This window comes from Mus caroli, chromosome 12, assembly GCF_900094665.2.
Source record: "Mus caroli chromosome 12, CAROLI_EIJ_v1.1, whole genome shotgun sequence".
Lineage (NCBI taxonomy): Eukaryota > Metazoa > Chordata > Mammalia > Rodentia > Muridae > Mus > Mus caroli.
In genome coordinates, this window is record NC_034581.1 from 80,756,737 (window position 1) to 80,776,199 (window position 19,463).

The 19,463-nt window shown below is 48.5% G+C and overlaps 1 protein-coding gene across 3 annotated transcripts in view; it reads left to right on the plus strand.

Annotated features, from left to right (window-relative positions):
* The first annotated feature begins 17,264 nt into the window (after positions 1-17,264).
* Positions 17,265-19,463, plus strand: part of Esrrb (estrogen related receptor beta) — a 159,101-nt gene continuing 156,902 nt past the window's right edge. For all 3 annotated transcript variants that reach the window (XM_029484330.1, XM_029484332.1, XM_021179323.2), the window contains exon 1: positions 17,265-17,667. Coding sequence is in view for 1 of the 3 variants with exons in the window: in XM_021179323.2 (XP_021034982.1) it covers positions 17,666-17,667 (2 nt within the window). In the remaining 2 variants the exon portion in view is untranslated. The remainder of the gene's footprint in view (positions 17,668-19,463) is intronic.

Genomic DNA, 19,463 nt, shown 5'->3' on the forward strand with positions numbered 1-19,463 from the left:
TCTCTCTCTCTCTCTCTCTCTCTCTCTCTCTCTCTCTCTCTCTCTCTCTCTCTCTCTGCCTAAAGCTAAGTGACATCTGGGCTGTGATAGTGTATACTTGTATACTTAGGCCAAAAATGGTAATATTAGGAGGTGTAGCCTTGTTGGAGTAGGTATGTCACTGTGGGTGTGGGGCTTTAAGACCCTCATCCTAGCTGCCTGGAAGCCAGTATTCTGCTAGCAGCCTTCAGACGAAGATGCAGAACTCTCAGCTCCTCCTGCACCATGACTGCCTGGATGCTGCCATGTTCTTACCTTGATGATAATGGACTGAACTCTGAACCTGTAAGCCACCTCAATTAAATATTGCCCTTTATAAGAGTTGCCTTGGTCATGGTGTCTGTTCACAGCAGTAAAACCCTTAAGATATGGACACTCCCATATGTGAACACTGGAAGTGTCTGCCATTCCATTCATGAGCCTAGGGTCAGGGCCAGGGCCTTCCTGAGCCCCGAATGGCAGCCAGACCTCACTCCAGTGGGGGACCCTGTAAGACATCAGGTAGAGCATACTTCAACACCTCAGAAACCACCAAGGTCATCCTCACTGGTTGCCAGTTGTCAGTTAGGCATTGTCTTCATAGCTCTACCTTTGGACAGAACTTCCAGTAGGGAGAGATTGCCTGAAAAGAAGAGAGACTTCATGTTCTTGAGGCAGTAGTGGTAGCCACCTCAGGGGCAGGGGGAGACCCAGGCAGGTGGGGGCCAAGATGGGATGCATTCATGGGAATACCGTGAATACATGAGAGTGAATTTCATAGGCCACTGACAGAGCAACAGTCCACTTACATCACTGTGTCGCTGAGCCTCATGTGTCTCATGGAGCCGGTCACAGTGAGCCTCCCACTCATTAGCTCCTTGTGCTGTGCTGGGTACTCTGCACAGGGGCATTACATCTTACTGTTGTGATAAACCCCGTGACCAAAGAAACTTGGGAAGGAAAGGGTTTGTTTCTTTCATCTTCCACTTCTAGGGAGTATCCCATCACTGAGGTCATTTAGGACAGGAACTCAGTCAGGGCTGGGGGAGCACCACCCACAGTCCTCCCGCATCATTCATCAATCAAGATGATACACCACAGGCTTGCCCGCAGGCCAGTTTGGTAGGGCTTTTTTTTTTTTCTTGGCTGAGGTTCCCTTGTCCCAAATGACTCTAGCTTGTGCCTAGTTGACACAAAACTATCCAGAACACACTAGAGGTTCCTAGCTTTTACTACACACTCAGTTACACACACACACACACACACACACACACACACACACTGGGAAGTTTTAAGGTATAGGATACACGCTAACAGGTGGCTGTTTGGTACAGTCTGTTTGGTACATTCAAGTGGCCGTGATGCTGAACTCTTGATGACAAAAAGCAGCCTCGTAGGCAAAGTGGGCACTGCTGGGCACTTCTGGGCACTGCCAGGCAATGTGGAGCAATTTAGACAAAGCAATGCAGGTCTTGACACTTCCTGCCTTTTTTTCTCTTCTCTAGAAACCTCAGGGTCTTTTTTGCTTTATCAGCTGGAAAATGACACCCATTTGTGCATCTAACAGTCTCTTCTAAAGCCTTCGAAAGCCAGCTTGAAGACCCCAGAACCTCATAACCCATTTTTCAAGTCACAGTAGATTTTTTTCTGACCATCCAAGGCACCCAGCCAGCCATGACTGCTCCTTTCCAAACTTTGACTTTCTCTATATATCATCTTTTAAGAACAGCGATGGTAGCTGGGCAATGGTGACTCAACGCTTTGATCCCAGCACTTGGGAGGCAGAGGCAGGAGAATCCCTGTGAGTTCAAGGCCAGCCTGGTAACCAGAGCAAGTTCCAGGACAGCCAGGGATACACAGAGAAACCCTGTCTTGGAAAACAAATAGAGACAGTGATGGTGGCTTGCTGATCTCTATATCCCCTGTCCTCATTGGATACCTGGCTGGCCAAAAGTGTCCAATAAGCTTTTGTAGAATGACTGGTGCTAATGGGCTGGCCAAGGAAGAGAATCAGGATAATGGCAAAGGTCAGGCCAAAGTTGTTCAATCACTTTCCATCAAGTTTTTCCATGTGAAAACATTCTTGGAGCTTGAGGAAGGGGAATTTTAGTGTCTGAAACTGATTGGCATCTTTCCACCTGCTGGGCTCAGAGGCAGTCTTCGGGGCTCTGCTACAGGGCTCTGCTGTGGGACAGGTGACGTCTGCCCTCTCCCATTACATGGTTTAATGTGTAACTCATCACCTTTCCTGAATGTCAATCGCTCTTATTTGCCTAAAACATGGCACCTTGTTCTTTTTCCTTGACTCCCGTGTGTCATTTCCAGCACCATAACCTGCGACAGTCAGCACCACTCTGTGTTGGCTGATGATGTCTTTGGACCATTGTCACTAGCCATTGGAGTCTAATCTAGATGCTTGAAGCCCACTGAGTACATCTGGGCACTGGCCAATTCCCAATCTGGGAGCCTGCTTAATTCAAAGCCCATAGGAACATCAGCCATTGATGAGGCAAGGGTGCCTCCAGGTCAGAACCTCTGTAGCCTTCCAGAATCTTGCTCATCAGAAGTGTTTGTAGGATTCCACTACATGGCTGCTCTTCCCCTTGCTGAGGCCCTGCAAGCTCTTCCTTCTTCCCTGCCCACTCCTTCTTCCCGTTTCTTCTTTCTACAGACGTTTACTGAGTACCTCGCTTGCAGAAGCCTTGGAGTAACCATGGAGAGCAGGATGGTCTCTTTTGTGGAAATGACCTTACGGTAGGAAATGTGTCAGCAACTCAACAAGGGGACCTTGCAGTGTGGGAGATGCTACAAGGGAAGTATTAGAGGTGCCCACAGAGAAGAGGAGAAGGGTGGGCTCTGAGGACAGTCAGGAGAAGAGCTGTCAGAAGAGGTGACAGGCCAGATAAGTACTGCTCTCTCTCTCTCTCTCTCTCTCTCTCTCTCTCTCTCTCTCTCTCTCTCTCTCTCTCTCTCTGTGCGTGTGTGTCTGTCTGTCTGTCTGTGTGTGTGTGTGTGTGTGCACGCGAGCGCACATGTGTATACATGTCCATTTAAGTACTACATCATTATCCCTAATCACTTGACAATCATATTCACTACAACAGGGTCTCTCAACTAAACCCAAAGTCCCTTGATATGGCTAATCTCAGTAGCCAGCTTACTCCAGGAATCCCTTCCCTCGGCCTTCTGAGGCTGGAATTACAGGTGAACTCACCTGGTGTCACCAGTGTCTTAATGGTGTAAAATAGAATCTATAACCCACGTCCTATGGATAGACCATTTTGTTCCTCTCTCAGAATGAATGAAAGCAAGAAATTGGATGTTTGTGCCCATATTGTTGAAGGGCTGGCTGAGGATGAACTAGAGACAGGAGGTAGATGCTATTGCCCCGTGCTCCTGTGGCAGGAGCTCCTGGAGTACCCTGCCACTGGGGGCAAATATCATCAGGTTTTGCCTGAGAAGCAGGTATCCCTGGTGAAGCTGAGGAAGCAGGATGCTGATAGTCTCCAGCTGGCCCTGGCTGTGGGCTGTTGTGTGGAACTGCTCCAAGCTCTGTTCTTTTCATGAGATCACATCATGGATTCTTCTGCCACTTGCTGGAGGCAGAGCTGCTGGTATCAGAAGCCAGGCATAGGTCTGGAGGCCATCTGTGATGCTCTGCTTCTGGAAGCCTGTATCTACCGCCTGCTGGAGGTTCACTGCGGGAGCACTTCCTGCTGAGTTCCCAGCCAACTGAGATTGGCAGACTCTGGACTCATCACTGTGCTCCTGGTCATGTGGGTCTGGGAAGACACTGCAGACAGATGTACTCCTATTGTCAAGTACAAGACAGCACCTTCCAGCTGCCAGGAACATAGCAGGCATGGGCGGGGAGAAGGAGCAACCAATGCCAGGAAGGTCCTGTTGGAGAGGAGTTCTTTCAGATGGGGATAGCTACGTTGATCCTCTTGGAACCCCAATGTTGGCACTGACATCTGGGAACACATGCAACCTGATAATAGACCAGTGTCTGCAATGGGCCACCATAGAACAGCAGCAGATATTACAGAAATGTGGACAGAAGAACTCAGAGCTGTCCTGCCAGGTAAATTCTTGTAGTATGAGAAAAACCATTCTAGCCATCTCAAGAGTCTCGTTCAGCGGCATGCTGCCCTGCCCCCTGCCATCTTCTTGGAATCAGAAGAAAAAAGTCTACAGGCAGGGAAAGTGACCAAGAGATTGCAAGGGGCAAGAGAGAGGGAGGTCTCAATAAAGTATTAGGTAACCTTTAAAAAAAATTAAAAGAAAAACCTTGCTAATGACACAATGCTACCATTTATTTGGGCATCAGTTAATGAAACCCTGGATTAAATCTCCAGCACCCACATAAACCAGACAGAGTGCCTTGTGTCTACCATTGCAGCACTCAGGAGGTAGAGGCAGGAGGGTCAGAAGCACCAGGTCATTCTCTGCTATATATTGAATTTGAGGCTTTATAATCGACGATGATGATGATTATGATGGCTGAAGGCCAAGTGTTCTGTATTTAATGTTTTTATCTAATTAAATTTGTTTGTTTGTTTGAGACAGGGTTTCTCTGTGTAGCCCTGGCTGTCCTGGTACTTACTCTGTAGACCAGGCTAGACTCAAACTCAGAAATACGCCTGCCTCTGCCTCCCAAGTGCTGGGATTAAAGGCGTGTGCCACCATCACTTGGCCTAATTAAATGTTTTATCCAGTAATTCAAAGCTTGTAATTCACACATTGTATCTCATGTGAATGACAGGTAATCACTCAGAACTCACCCCTGGGTCCCTGCCTGATTCCCTAGCCCTTGTCTGATGGCCACCTTTGTCTGCTTCCTTTTCTTTTCCTGGCAGACTCTTATTCATTCTTCAAAACCCAACTCAAAGATCCCTCCACTGGTGAAGACTTGTGTTGTCACTTGGTCTATAGCTGTGCTTGCTTAGAAAACTCAGTGTGTGTGTGTGTGTGTGTGTGTGTGTGTGTGTGTGTGTGTGTGTGGTATATTTCTGTGCTCCACCCATCTGTGTACATGCATGGCAGCCACAGGAGGCTAACAGCTGTCCTGTCTCTGCCCTTCACAGCGGTATCGGGAGCTACTCATGGGGCTTCTTACGCGGGTTTTGGGGATCCCATTCAGGTCCTCAGGCTGATGCAGCCACTGCTCTTACCCTCTGAGGGTCTTCGGCACCCCCACAGTGTGCTGTAAGAAGCACGCACACACACTGCATCGACATTTGTTTCTGCATGTGTGTCTGTTACTCTGCAGCTCCTTCCAGCAAATCATATGAGTCTTGTTCATGCCTTTGTCCTCGGCTTCTAGCACAGTGGCACATAGTGGGGCATGGCACTTCTTCACTGATGCTCCTCCAGGCCTGTCAGATGCATGAATGAATGTCTAACCTTCAAACGATGAGCTTTCCAGAGAATTAAGGGGAGATATTTGTATAAAGGATATGCTAATTAAATTAGCTTTATTTATTCATTCACACAGACACAGCAAGAGCCTCATTTAGCTACCATTAGCATTCACACTGATTTACTGGAAGGGATAGGGATAGGAAAAAGGTATCTCTGGGCTTTCCCAATAGGCTCCCACTTCCCTGAATTAGCAAGACTGGACTTGGGGAGAACTGCAGGTTGGTTGTCTGGCTTGTAATCACCCTTGAATCTATGAGGAGTGCAAATACCTGGCAGTCCCTGGGGAAGGTTGGTGGAGTGGGTTCAAAGAGCCTGCATCAGTCAAGACTCGGGACCTCAAATAAAAGCAGCCCCTTGCTGGGGCTAGGGGGTGTGTGTGTGGAGAATGCTGACCGAAATCCCTTCCGGGCCTTCTCTTTATGGAGTGGTTGAAGAGAAAGTGGTCCTGGAGCCAGATCAGCTGGTCTCATACCCTGGCTGCTGGTGTGTGGTAGGAGCAGAAGGGAGCCTAGGCAGTCCCCTGGTCTGTGCAATGAGGAGGTGAGTTCACACAAACATGAAGTGTGCATCTCATAGGGGATTGGGGACAGAGATGTCCCGGAAGAGGCTGCATCCAGATGCCCTCCGAATCATTGCAGCCGCTTGTCTCTGGCTGCTTCTTTGCCCATTCCTCTTCCTAGGCGCTACTGTGACTCAAGTTGTGGGAATCGCTGTGTGGGGCATGGGCTCTGCCTGCCCTTGACTGTATCAGGTGCTTATACCTGACTCAGAAATGGGATCATGATAATCATGGAATCAATGGGATTGACATTTTTTCCAGTTAATCTGGCTGCGTAGCCCAGGCTGGTCCCACACTTCACATCCTCCTGCCTCTGCCTCCTGAGTGCTAGGATTATGGGCCTGTGCCACCACACCTGACCCAGAGTCTGCTTTGTGAAGACTCTCAAGCCGTGAAGGCTCAGCGTTTTCCTGTTGATGTTTACCCAGTGTGCATTCATCATCTGACTATCAGCTTGTGACATCACAGGCAGCATTTATTGAGGGTGTCGGGACATCAGGATTTGAAATGCACGCAACAGGAAAATAATAAAAAGGGGGAGAAACTTGATCACTAAAGCAAATATCTTCCCTTAGACTTGTGGCTGCTCTGGGGGGCTGGCTCTCAGTTCTGCAGCCCTCAGGAGTACCAGGACCCACCCTATTTCATTCTCATCCTGCTGGCCTGAGCATGCTGGCTTTCCTTCTCCAAGCTTCTCTGCTGTGGTTGCAAGAGGGCTCCTTCATCTCCCCCAACCCCACTTCTAGCTGCCTCATACCCACCCCCTTCTCCCCAGTAATCTCTCCCTTAAGTCTCATTGTCTAACTGGGACACATGGAAACTTCTAGCCAGAAGGAAGGCTGGAAATAACAACTGGATTTCAGCTCTGCCATACATGACAGGGCTGGCCAGCCAGGAACCCCCAGGAGAAGACGGCATGGTCAGAAGCCAAGGAAGCCGGCCAAGCCTGCTCCAGCTCTTGTTTCATAATCTTCACCTGTCTTCCTCTGCCCAAAAGCCTTGTCCCACTCTTGAGCTAACTGGTAGTCTATAGTTCCTAAGCCAGATCCTTTTTATAAAGCTGCTACCTACACCTGCCTAAGATGTGATTTGCACTAGTCTGCAAAGTTCACACAGACTGCCAGTCACATGAATGGTGCCTCTCGCAGTCATGCAGGGTATAACGTTTCCATCCCGAGCCCTGCAGACCACTGTGTTCCGAACTCTCCATCCTTTGACACTATGTTGCCTAACTCATTGGCATCCATCCATTCATCCATCCATCCATCCACCCAGTGAATATATGGAGATTACCTTGTAAATGCCAAGAGTCTGGATAGGCACTGGTTGGTTGTAGGATATAAACATGTTCTCCTTCTCCAGGAGTTACACCCTAAGATATGAACAGATTCATGTACAGCTATGTGATAGGAATAGAGTACGTCAGATAACCCTGTAGGTGTTTGGAAAAAAGAGAGAGGGAGGGAGGGAGGGAGGGAGAAGAGAGAGAGAGAGAGAGAGAGAGAGAGAGAGAGAGAGAGAGAGAGAGAGAATAGAGCATTTCTGGTATTTAAAAGAAAATATGACAAGATGGACTAGAATACAGAGCTCAGAACAGACCCCTGATCTACTTACTTGACAATAAAATTATACATTTAGGAGCAAGTGGTCTCTGACAAGAGAGAAGAATGCACAGGAGGGAAAGGACGGTCTCTGCAACAAAAAGTATTGGGAAGATGGATATCCACATGCAGAGAGGGTGAAATTTACCTTATTCCATACCCAAGAATTAACTTAGGTGGATCTGGTGGATACCCTAGCCTGCAAGTGTGAAAGTCCTAGAAGAGGGAGAGCCCCAGTCTGTGTTGGATCTGACACCAAAAGGACCAGCCACAAAAGCAAACTGAGACCCAGGCTGCACCAAAAGAAGCACCTGTGCTTCCTGGAGGCAGCAGAGTGAGAAGGCTCCGGGCAGAGTGTGGGAGCGCATTGGAGAATCAGGCAGGTGCCCGGCAAGGCACTGATAACAAAAACACATGAGGAATTCCCGAACTCTGAAGCCAAGGCTGACCAGCCTGGTAAAAATCCATAAGCCCGGACTGGAAGCTGGCTCAACACATAAAGGTCTTGCTGCAAGAGCAAGAGGACCTGAGTTTGAATCTCTAGAGCCACATATAAGGCAGGTGCGGTGGCACATGACTATAATTCCAGCAGAGAGCAGAGGATTTCTCAGCAGCCAAGTCAATGAGAGACTCTGTCTCAAATAAGTAAGGTGGAGAGTGACTGATGACATCCGATGTTGACCTGCACATATACGCTTATTCATACACCCGGGTATACTCACACCCCAACTCTAAGGCAGACATGATGGGACAGCCTGTAATTCCAGCACCAAGGAGGCAGGAGCTGGGGGAGCTTGGATAGAAAGCTAACCTGAACCACACAGTGAGAAGGGGAGAGGGGAGAGGAGGTAGGGGGCTTAAAATGATTTCTCCAGAGAAGATACACATACAGCCACTGGGTGTATGACAAGATGCTGGACACCCCCATCAGAGAAATGCAAATCAAAGCCTCAATGGGGTCACCATTCTCATATTTGTGAGAGTGGCAATTGCTACAATGAATAGCAAGAAAAAACTAACAAGTGTTGGTGAGCATGCAGATAAATTAGAACTATTGTGTGTTATTAGTAAGGGGGAAAATTATGCCACTGTGGAAAACACAGTCCTTCCTCAAAGTTAAAAAGAGAATTGCCACACTCTGTAACATGCCGGTGTTTGGAGATGTGCATGCAAGCTGCATGATGTGTGTGTATGTGTGCGTGTGGTGTGTGTGTGTGGCGACATATCATATTTGGATATAATATGTATATGTATGTATGTATGTGTATATATATATATATATATATATATATATATATATATATATATACACATCAGAGTCTCAAAAAGGTAAGTACACCTTATAGTATACTTCATAATAGCTAAGCTATGAAAGCAATCTCAATTCTTTCATCAGCAGATGAAAAGATAAAGAAAATGTAACACACACAAGAAAAGGTTACTCACCCTTTAAAGGAGGTTTCACCTGTGACAATGTGGAAGAATCTGTAAGCCATTGACAGAAGGACAAAGCCTGCATGACCCTCCTGATAGGATGCACCTGGAGTCATAGTCATGGAAACACTGGGGTGCTACTCCTCATTGGTTAGGAGTGGGGACAACAGAGAGCTGCTGTACGGTGAGGGATAAAGTTTTGTTTTCGTAAGAAGATTGTGTTCTGGAGTGTCCTGCTCTGCAGCACTGCATCCATAGTTAGCAATGCTGTCTGTGCACTGGGACCACAGGTCAGGGCACAGACACCACACTGTGTCTTCATTGTCACAGAGACCCAAGCACGACATCCCCTCTGAAGGTCCAGGGGACGGTGTACCTGGAAAGGAAGGCCGAGGAGCCCCATAGGAGGCCATGTGCTTTGTTCTGATTTAGCACAGAGGAGACTACAGTGTTTGATGTGCTCGGTGGAAGGAGCTGAGGGAGGATTGATGACAGAGAGAAGGAAGGAGAGTCCTGGCGGGGCGAGAAGCAGGGCCCAGATGGTGTTGCTAGCTGGGGGCAGGCAGAAGAGCAGTAATTAATCTGAGGTAGGAGAAGAGGGTCACCATTAATCTTGCCTCCCCAAAAGGCTCATGTTCCCCCACAGATTTCTGATATAGAAAATCCATATTCCTAAGAGTCCTGAACAATTTTTACTTGTAAGGTTTGACTCTTAGTAGAGCATCTTAGCATGTTCAGTGTGCTTCCCTCCTTGGGAGTAATCTCCCCCATTGTAGTCTTGGTAGTTCTGTCAGCTTCCTCACCTGCAGGATGGTCACATGACCCAGGCTGAGCCAAGTAGAGTCTCCCAAGGCCTTTGGCCTTTGGGAAGAGCAAGCAGGGTTAAGCAGCTGAGTGTCCATTCCTTCATCCTGTGTCTGTGCCACCAAGAATTTATCTACTAGGTTCTGTTTTCAAAGACCACCCAGGTCATATCATTCCTCTTTGTGTTCCCTTCAGGTAGCCACAGCCAGCTTCTGCTGGTTTTGACTCAAGTAAATGAACGGCCCCCATGACACTTTTTAGAATAACAGAGTATTCCAGAACTGCAGAGGTGTCTTCAGTCTTCCCATTTTACAGAGCAGGCTATGGGGGCACAGTACCTCTCTCCTCAGTACACAGGGAAACAGGATGCAAAGCTGGGACAGGATGCCCAGGTCTCTAGGCAGCTGGAGCTCCAGGCTTTCCATACCCTCCATCCTTTCTCACCTGCCTCCCATCCTCCTCTACTTTTATGCTAAACCCTATTCTGGAAAGGAGGTTGGGGGACCCTGACTGCCCCCTCTGGATTCCATCCAACACTGAGGAATCTCCCACAAGTCTCTGGGTTCTAAGGTCTTGCTCTACCCACCAGAACAAAAGGTACAAACCTCTGGAAGTGACTTGAGGGCCCAGAGACAATGCTCAGGGCCCATTCATTCCACCAAGCCTGTGTTCTTGACTCTTTCCCCTTTCTACCTGTGTGCTTGTGGAAGCCCTGTCCCTTTAGTTAAACAGCACTGAATGGCTGTGTCACGGTGTCCCTCCTCTTGGATGGGGGCTATAGTAGAGATGGCAAATCAGCAACTCCAATGCAGGCCTTCTTGTCTCTTAAGTTTGCCTACTCAACAACTTAGGGCAAATCACTTGACCACTCTGACCTGGTGGCTTCCTGGATTATGAGCCAGAGAAAAGAATCTCTGTTCATCAGCTTATCAAGGTAACTGTAAGATTAAATAAGACAATATAGATCAGGTGACTGCAAGAGAGCTTGGTACACAAAAGATCTCAAGGTTCACCAATGATCAATGCCATCCTTGCCTGTTGCTTCTTTTTGCTTCTCTGCAACCTGAGACAGTGGACCTGAAAAGTCAGCATACACTTAGCAATTTAGGCTGAGGTGATCATCGTGGGCTGAGATGCATTGTTGGTGGTAGTGGGGATTGGGGTTCGGATGCCAAGAGCAGAGATTAGACAGAGAAGATGCCCCACTCGAGCTGGGCAGGGAAGAATAACTAGAAGTTGGGGTAAAGGATGAGGGAGAGTGGAGCTGGGGTGGCACCCGATGAGGAGAGCTTGCCTTTGGGATGCTGACTGACTAGCAGACAGCAGACTAGTCTTCTGTGTTGCTGTGACAGAAGAAGCTGGACGAGAATGCTCAAACCCGAAGCTTCCGGCACATTGAGTTTGCCACAGGTTACATTACGTCTCTTGACTTTATGTTTTTGTGCCTTCCCCTTCCCCTAAGAAGAGCATAGAACCCCAGTGGATGACAGCTGTGTCAAGCTGCTAGACATCATGAGTCAAGTGACAAGGGTCCCAGAGGACCCTCTTCTCAGCATACCCTTTGAAAGGCTTTCTACTGCCCTTCCCGATTCTTCTTGCATGCCTGCTGGGACCAGCATGGAACTTTTCGACCCTTGTCCACAATGCCATGCTGCCCCCACTGGTCTGTAATGATGTCTGGAAAAGAAGAGGCCAGCAGCATCCCTCCCCCAGGAAACCTTGTCCTTGTGTTTGAAGCCAGTGTGCCCACTGTGGCCCGCTCCCGCTCTCCCATGTCCCAGAAGATGATTAATGGCATGACTGCATCACTGTGTTGTATTTAACTCTGTCCCCAAGCAGATAGATTGTCTTTGCAGATAAAGTGTTCCTAGGCCCTCCCTGGGCTGTGGCTCCTGGCCCACTCCTCCCTCTGGGTTGGCAGCCTGCTACAGGGAACTCTGAAAGGTAAATGAATTGATAAGGCAGCGGGGGCAGGGAACAGGCTGTATCATCAGTGGCTCTTGTAAACAGTGTAAAGTCACCTTGATGTGCCAGAACTAATGACGCTGGAGTTGGGTGGCACAGAGCCAGTACAGGGCCACGCATTCCTAAGGCAGAAGGAGCAACTGGGAGGTGGGGTGTGCCCCTCTCTCTACCTGTGTCTTCTCCCTGCAGTGATATTCAGCTCTGTGTCTCAGGGCTCCACATCTCTGTCTATTCCATACATTAACATTGTATGCCCAACCTGTCCCCTAAAAGACTATGAAATCCCAACTTCCAATACTTATGGCTATGACTCTTGTAGGAAATGAGATCTTTGCAAATGATCACATTAAGACGAAGACCAGGCTCTTCATACAAAAAGGAGCCATTCAGACACAGCGACAGAGAGGCACACATGAATGATAACATGCAGCTGCCTTTATAACCCAAAGACACCAAAGCTGACCAACAGGCCACTTCTAAAATTCAGCGGAGGTCATGGAACAGGTACCAATATGGCATCATAAGGAAGCAACCCGGCACTGGCCTTGGAACTCTTGCTTCCAGGACAAAAGTCAATACATTTCTGTTGTTCTAGGCCACATGTTTTGGAACACTTGATTATCTAACCTTTGAAAACCAATTCAGAGTAGTAATCCTTTCCGCGGGTGTGTGGGGAGGAAGTGTCAAAGAGGGCCCCACGAAGCAGCCACAATGGAACAGGAGTTGGATGTTAAGTCGGGGAGGCTCACCCCAGACATGGCTGAGAACTGGGATGGCAAGAGACAGAAGACCAGAGAAATCACACACAGCACATGGCTGCCATGAGGTCATGGCCACTTCGGTTTAGGAGTTTAGGAGAGGGCTCACACACTGCATGATTCTTTGGGTATGAAGCTCTCAGGCCAGGAAATGCAGCAGAAACAGAAAGAAGATAATCTTACTGGAGGCAGGCTCCCCCCCACCAATTCACATATTAAAGAGAAATTGATTTCTCTTGCTGAAGACACCCAGCCTGAGGTGTTGTGCTGGGGAATCGCAGATGAATCCAGGGAGAAAGAGAGGCACCTGTATAGTATAGGGGCTCCTTTGGGAGTGCTGTGAACATTCTAGAAAGAGATGTGTAGTGGGACTTACTGTGCCATGTGTGGGTGAACTCACCCTGCTCAAGTGCATGCTTCAAGATGGTGTGCTTACGGGAAAGTGTACTGCACTAAAAGCAAACCATTCCGGGATGGCAACTCTCAAGACAATCTCAGCAGAGTCTCTTTTGAAGGAGAAGAAGCCTCTACTTTCATGAAGCATGGTAGGTGACTGGGTTGTAGAAAGATGGGGATCACCTTAAAAAGTAGATTTTTTATTTCTCCCTCTCCCTCTCTCCCCCTCTCTGTGCACGTGCATGTGTCTTGGGGGTACGTGTGCATGCAAAGGTCAGAGGACAGCCGTCAGTGTGTCCTCAGACATCCTTACTTTTCGCTTGAGACAGGATCTCTCCCTGGCCTAGGACTTTGCCACGTGGGACACACAAGTTGGCCTGCTTCCAAGGATCCACCCATCCCTGCCAGCCACTGGGGTTACAGCTGTGCATCGTCACATCTGGCTTTTCACATGGGCCCTGGGGATCTAAACTCCGGCCATCATGTCTGCAAGGGTACTTGGTTAAGGGTACTTGTACTGTGCCATCTTTCCAGCCACCTGGATTACTTGAGGTTTTTAAAAATCTGTCTGTCTGTCTATCTATCTATCTATCTATCTATCTATCTACCGGCATATATATGTCTGTGTATATTGGGGGGTGCCAAGGCATGTGTACAGAGGTCAGAGGACAACTTGTGGGAGTTGATTCTCTTCAACTGTGTGGGTTTGAATTCAGTGCATCAAGCTTGGAGGCAGACAAGCACACTTCTCTGCTGAGCCCTCTCTCTGGCACCTGGATTTGCTGTTTTAGACTGACTTCTGGATGGGAAGTTCAAGAAGGTGGAGGATGTCAACTCTTCAGAGAGCCTAGGACATGCAGAACGGGTGGACTGTTTCTGGGTGGGTGGGTGGGTGAATGGATGGGTGAATAGATGGGTGGATGGATGGATGGATGGACAGACGGACGGACGGACGGACGGACGGATGGACGGATGAATGGATGGATAGATGGATGGATGGATGGATGGGTGAATGGATAGATGGATGGATGGATGAATGGGTGGATGGACGGACGGATGGATGGATGGATGGATGGATGGATGGATGGATGGATAGATGGATGGATGGATGGATGGATGAGTGTGTGTGTGTGTGTGTGTGTGTGTGTGTGTGTGTGTGTTTGTGTGTGTGTTGTAATGAACCTGGCCGTTGACGTGACAGGTAAAAGGTAAAGTCACGGGGAAGGTCCAGAGTCTTCTTGTTTGCTTTTCTCTTCCCCTGCCTGTGGTGTGGGTGAACACACTAAAACTCCAAGAGTCCCCAGGCTTCTCTTCCTGGCCTCTGACCTCCAGCCAGGGGCTATATGGGCCAGAGCATTTGTCATCAGCCTGTCCTGCCAGTGCTACTTCTCGATGGGGGAAGAATCGAGCGAGGCAAGGAGGGAGGGGGTGAAGATGGGCAGGGGCCACATCCAGAAGGAATGCAGGATGCCTGTAGGGTGATGCAGACGCCCAGAGAGAGTGTTTATGCAGGACCCTCTGCGGTCCAGGAACTATCCACAGCCTATTGGACTGAGTCGTTTTATTCTTTTTTTTTTTTTTTTTTTTTTTTTTTTTTTTTTTTTTTATTCTCCGCATGGTTTTTTTTTTCTTGGCACGGGTGACAAACGTACAAGGTTTTACAGCATTTGTGCCTAGGGTGAAACCTCAAGCGTCAGCACTGTAACTGCACACCCAGAGACAGCTGGCCCAACTTTGCCTCAAACAGGTGCTGATGTTTAGTAAATGGAGGCATATGGGTACTAGTTAGTAGTAGGTACTAGTCAGAGCTTTACCAAGCATGAGGGAGTGGGGGANTGCAACATTACTCNCATTGGAATACNCATAGACTTCAACCCAAGCCTGGCCACAAAGCCAGGTGAGGCTGCTGCCAGGACCTGTTCCCCGCCAGGTCCTTCAGCATCTTGAGGTGCGGCCCTCTTCATGGATGTGGGCCAAGCATCCAGGACGTGTCTGCTTGGATAAACACAGATGCACCCGGAGCGCCAGCAAGAGTTCCGAGTTCAGTTGGAGTCGTTACCTTCTTGTGAACAATATTGCAGAAGAAATGGGGACGTTTAAAAAAAAAACTGAATATGAAAATGAAAACTCTCTGTAAGCCTAAAGAGAAACACTACACCAAAGAGCTATTGGGCTCACATCTGCCAGTCGTTTTATTCTTAGGCTGATTTTGTGAGTTACACACTTGGAGTTTCCAATTGCAAAGGAGGAGAGTGAGGCTCATAACTGTAAGGGTCTTGACTCGAATTTCGTAGTAATGGACAGTCAAGGAAAGAAGTCAGCTGATGGGCTGGTTTATGGAAGTAGGTGTCCTGCCGGACGTGGGACAGTGAGTCTCTTGAGAGCAGAAACTGGTGGTTTCCCACGATGATGACCAGCATTCAAAAGAACTCTGTTAGTTACCACTGGGGTACCCCTAACCCACAGGGTAGCACAAATGGGTAACTCCAAGGCTGGGTGCAGTTAGAAGAATTGAGACTGAGATTGGAAGTCAATTCAGAAGTCAACCTGGGGCTAACAGTCAAAACCAGGATTTTTATGGGGTCTCTTTAAGCAAATGCCTCCTGTAGGTACATGTTCAATACTTCATTGTGCACTTGAATCAGAGCAGGCACTGCTCTGAGGATCTGGGGAAGCCTAGGAGAACTGTGGCCACAGACAGAAACACGTGCACTAGCGCGAGCACACACACACACAGGCACACACACACAGCTTTCTGCCAGGAAGCAGTGAGGGGTCAGTGAGAAGCCAGACAGCCTGCTGGAGACGGTACAGAGAAAGATGACTATGAAGGGAGAGCCTCAGTCTGCATCAGAAGAGGAGTTTTCCCCAGGAAGGCGCCTGGGGAGGAATGTGTGCCAAGTGCCTCTGAATCCGGTCATCAGTAAGGACCTCCCTCAAGTCCCATCTCTGCAGGCCTCTCTGCTTCCCTAGCAGCAATACTTGCAAGCCACCCTGCATATGGCCAGGCTGGTTAGAGGGATGCACTTGGTGCCCATTAGCCACCCTGGCCTGGTACCCAGAACCATGCATAAATGATGGACACATCAGACCGATTCTCCTCAAGTCCCTGTCTTAATTCTCTCCTTTCCTAGGGGCGTTCTCATGTAATACACACATCTGACATCCCAGAAGAACGACTCTCAGGGTCTTGGGTAGCATTCATTTGAGCACTCATTCAAACACTCATTCATCCGTTTATTTAGTGAACCAGGAAGTCCACAATCAGGAAGCCTTGCTATGCATCCATTACCATGGTAACGCCAGGTTACAAGGTAAGACAAACATGGCATTTACCTTCATGAAGCTTTGCTCCGTTGGCAGACTGCAACAGGATACGAGGTTCTACAAGTTAAACAGATTTGGGGTTTTAATAGCTTGGGTACCACATAGCCTTGTGGTTCCTGCTAACCTAGGGAGGGAAGAATTGGATCTAACAGGAAGAGATGGGTTAACTTATCCCTTCAAATATTGAGATCAAGATGTTTTAAGGGGTTTCTAATGTGCTGTCTATACCCGCAAGGGCTGGTTCCACGACCCACTTGAAAGGGGACTGCGTATGGCTAGCTCTGTGCCCAACTGAGTATCTATAGCTCCAAAGCTGAGGCCCATTGCCCTCCATGATCAAGCCATTCCCTGACGATGCTACCCTTTCCTGGAAACTTCATCGCCTTGTTTAGCACCGAGATAGGAACTGACCTGTCCCTGGGAGCTTATGTCAACTGTGTAGAACCTGGAGCAGGGGATGTTCTTTAAAGACCCTTCAGTACCCAAGGAGTGAGGCTCATTTCTGGGAAGAAGCCTGTGCAGATCCTGGCCTCCTAGGAAATCTTTCTGGGGGGAAAAAAAACAGGCGCCCATGACCCCCGCCACGGGCTTTTCACTCGTGGAGAATGCCACCCGCCTTTGCCAGGGCCCTGCTTACGGGCAGAGCTGCGCTCAGCTTCTTCTTGGACCTACACAGTCTCCCTGCCCTCCTGGGCCTTCAGCCTGGCCCCACAGTCCCTCTGGCCCTCAAACCAGGAGAGCTGCACACCCTCCCTGCCTCCTGATCTGGCAGGGGGAACGGAAACTTTCGTGGAAAGCACTTGAGCTGACGAATGCTCCCAAGTCAGATTGTTGACTGCGCAGGCCCTGACGACCAGACCCTGAGATCCAGGGGGGCGGAAGAGGACTCCCCTCCTTCACAGGGTCAGGACCTCCTACAGACTCCTCCCCCACCTCTCCACAGACCGGTACTCACCGGCTCTCTGTGCCCAGTGTAAGCTACTCAAGAAGCCATTGTCTTCCCCGCTCCCACAGTACTTGCTAACCCTGGTCCTCCCCCTTTGCCCATACATGACACATCCCCTTTCTCGCGCCCGTAGGTGACTACGAAGCTTGCATGGGGCTCTGTGGAGTTGGACGTCCAGAGGTTTTGGCTGTTTTGCTTGAGACCTGGTTATGGTTGTGGGATTTTTTTTTCTTTTCTGTCAGCTGCCTGTTATATCAATCACGGAGTCGGGATCTATTTATAGTTTGAGAGTACTGTGTCCTTAGTCACAAAGAGACACAGACAGGGGACTGTCAGCTGGTGTTGGAGGAGCCAAGCAACGAGTCATGAGCCACTGGAACACCTGAGGGTAACCTTTCCTTCCTCGCAGCCCGGTCCTCCAGCCAGCCCAACCATGTAAGTAAGCTAACTTCTCCTCTCCCTCCTCCCCAGACTGCCCTGTGCCTTCTGTCCTCCCGACACATCCTCCTCTCTCCTGTGTTTGCTCTCTCTTTTTAATGGATAAAAATATCTCCCCACGCCTGCTCTTTCATCCTAGTTTCTGTGCACGAAAGCATCCATCCCTGTGTGGCTGAGAGGTAACTGTTGCCTCTCTCAGACTGTCATGGGAAGGTCAGAGGGTCTCCGCGTGGCTGGATGGGATGATTACACAGACTCGTTTGGAATCGGTGGGTCCCCCTCCGGTTTTTATTTGTTTTCATGGAGAGAAAGTGAGTCAATCAAAAGGGCAAAGAAAAGTTCGCACTCGGCTCAGTGGGGTGGTTATGTCTCCCAGCGTGAGAACTTTTATTTGCTAGCAGCTCCTGGCATTTGGTGAGAGAGGAAGGTGACAAAGGGGGCCGGCCTGCTTCTCGGGGTGATGATGTAGGGGTGCTGACAGACTTGGGGGCAACCCTGGGAGCTTTCAGGTTCCGCTAGAGTCATGACAGCTCCAATAACTATCTTATTTATAGAGACTCCAAGAAAAAAAGCACACACATACACATGCCCTTCTGTGGAGTGATTCTACTTTGCAAAGTGGAGACAAAAGCTGCCAGCCTGATCTATCTATCTATCTATCTATCTATCTATCTATCTATCTATCTATCTATCTATCTATCTATTTCCCTTTTTTGCTGCCTGGGGCTGGCTTCATTGCTAAGTATATTTTTTTCAATTCTGGAAGGTGTTAGGAAGCTTGGGCTGGAAAGAGAAGGTATTAGAAAGTAGAGGGCCAGTTGTAGAGGGCTCTGCACCCTTCACTGAGGAGGGGAAAGAGTTACCAGTTTTGTCAAAGCTAGGCTCAGTATGCTCAAAGTGGGCAACTGCACATTAGGCGGCTGTGGAGCACACGCCTTCCACGTCTCCACCCCCACCCCCATCACTGCCCTGAGTAAATCTTAGCTGCCTTGAGCATCACATGGATCCTTGAAACTTTAATTTTTAGATAATGGGTCATATTTTCCAGAATTCCTGTTCTTGGGAGAGACTGGCTTTATAGCATTTCTGAGAGAGAAGGCCTTAGACTTAAAAAAAAGAAAAGAGAAAAAGAAAAGAAATCTGTGTGTTGGTATTTAATGTATAGGATGTACAACCTTTTAAATAGACTTCATTCTTTTTACAGTGAGTTTCTATTTGCTTATGCATTGGTTACCAGATGCTGTATGGCTAAGGACTACTCCTAGATTCGTTTAGGAAAACAGCATCCGAACAAAGAAACAATCCTCTCTACAATTTAAAAGCGCTAAACAAAGCAAATCGGCCTGAGTTGGTTTTGATTACAAGCAGAATAGGTTTGTCAGCAAAACTGTTGAGGGAGGCCAAGGAACTTGCGGGGTGCACACATCGGCTTCCGGGAGCCATTCCATCCCATTTCCATCTTGACTTTCCTTCCTTTTGGCTCCTTATTTCTACCTGCATTTGATGTCGGGTTATTCATATCTTTAATTTGCTTTTGTAGAGGGAGGGTTGGGATGAAGAAGGAAAAAGAAAGGAGAAGGTGAACAGCGTGTGGTCACCAGTGGAAAAACCCAGAATAAAAAAAAAAAAAAAAAAAAAAAAAGAAAAAGCCTGGTGTGGTGGTGCATGCCTTTAATCAAAGCACTGGGGAGGGCAGAAGCAGGTGGCTCTCTGTGAGTTCGAGGCCAGCCAGGACAGCTAGGGCTACCAGGGTGCTGTAAGTATACACTGTCTCAAAACTGAGAAGAAAAACA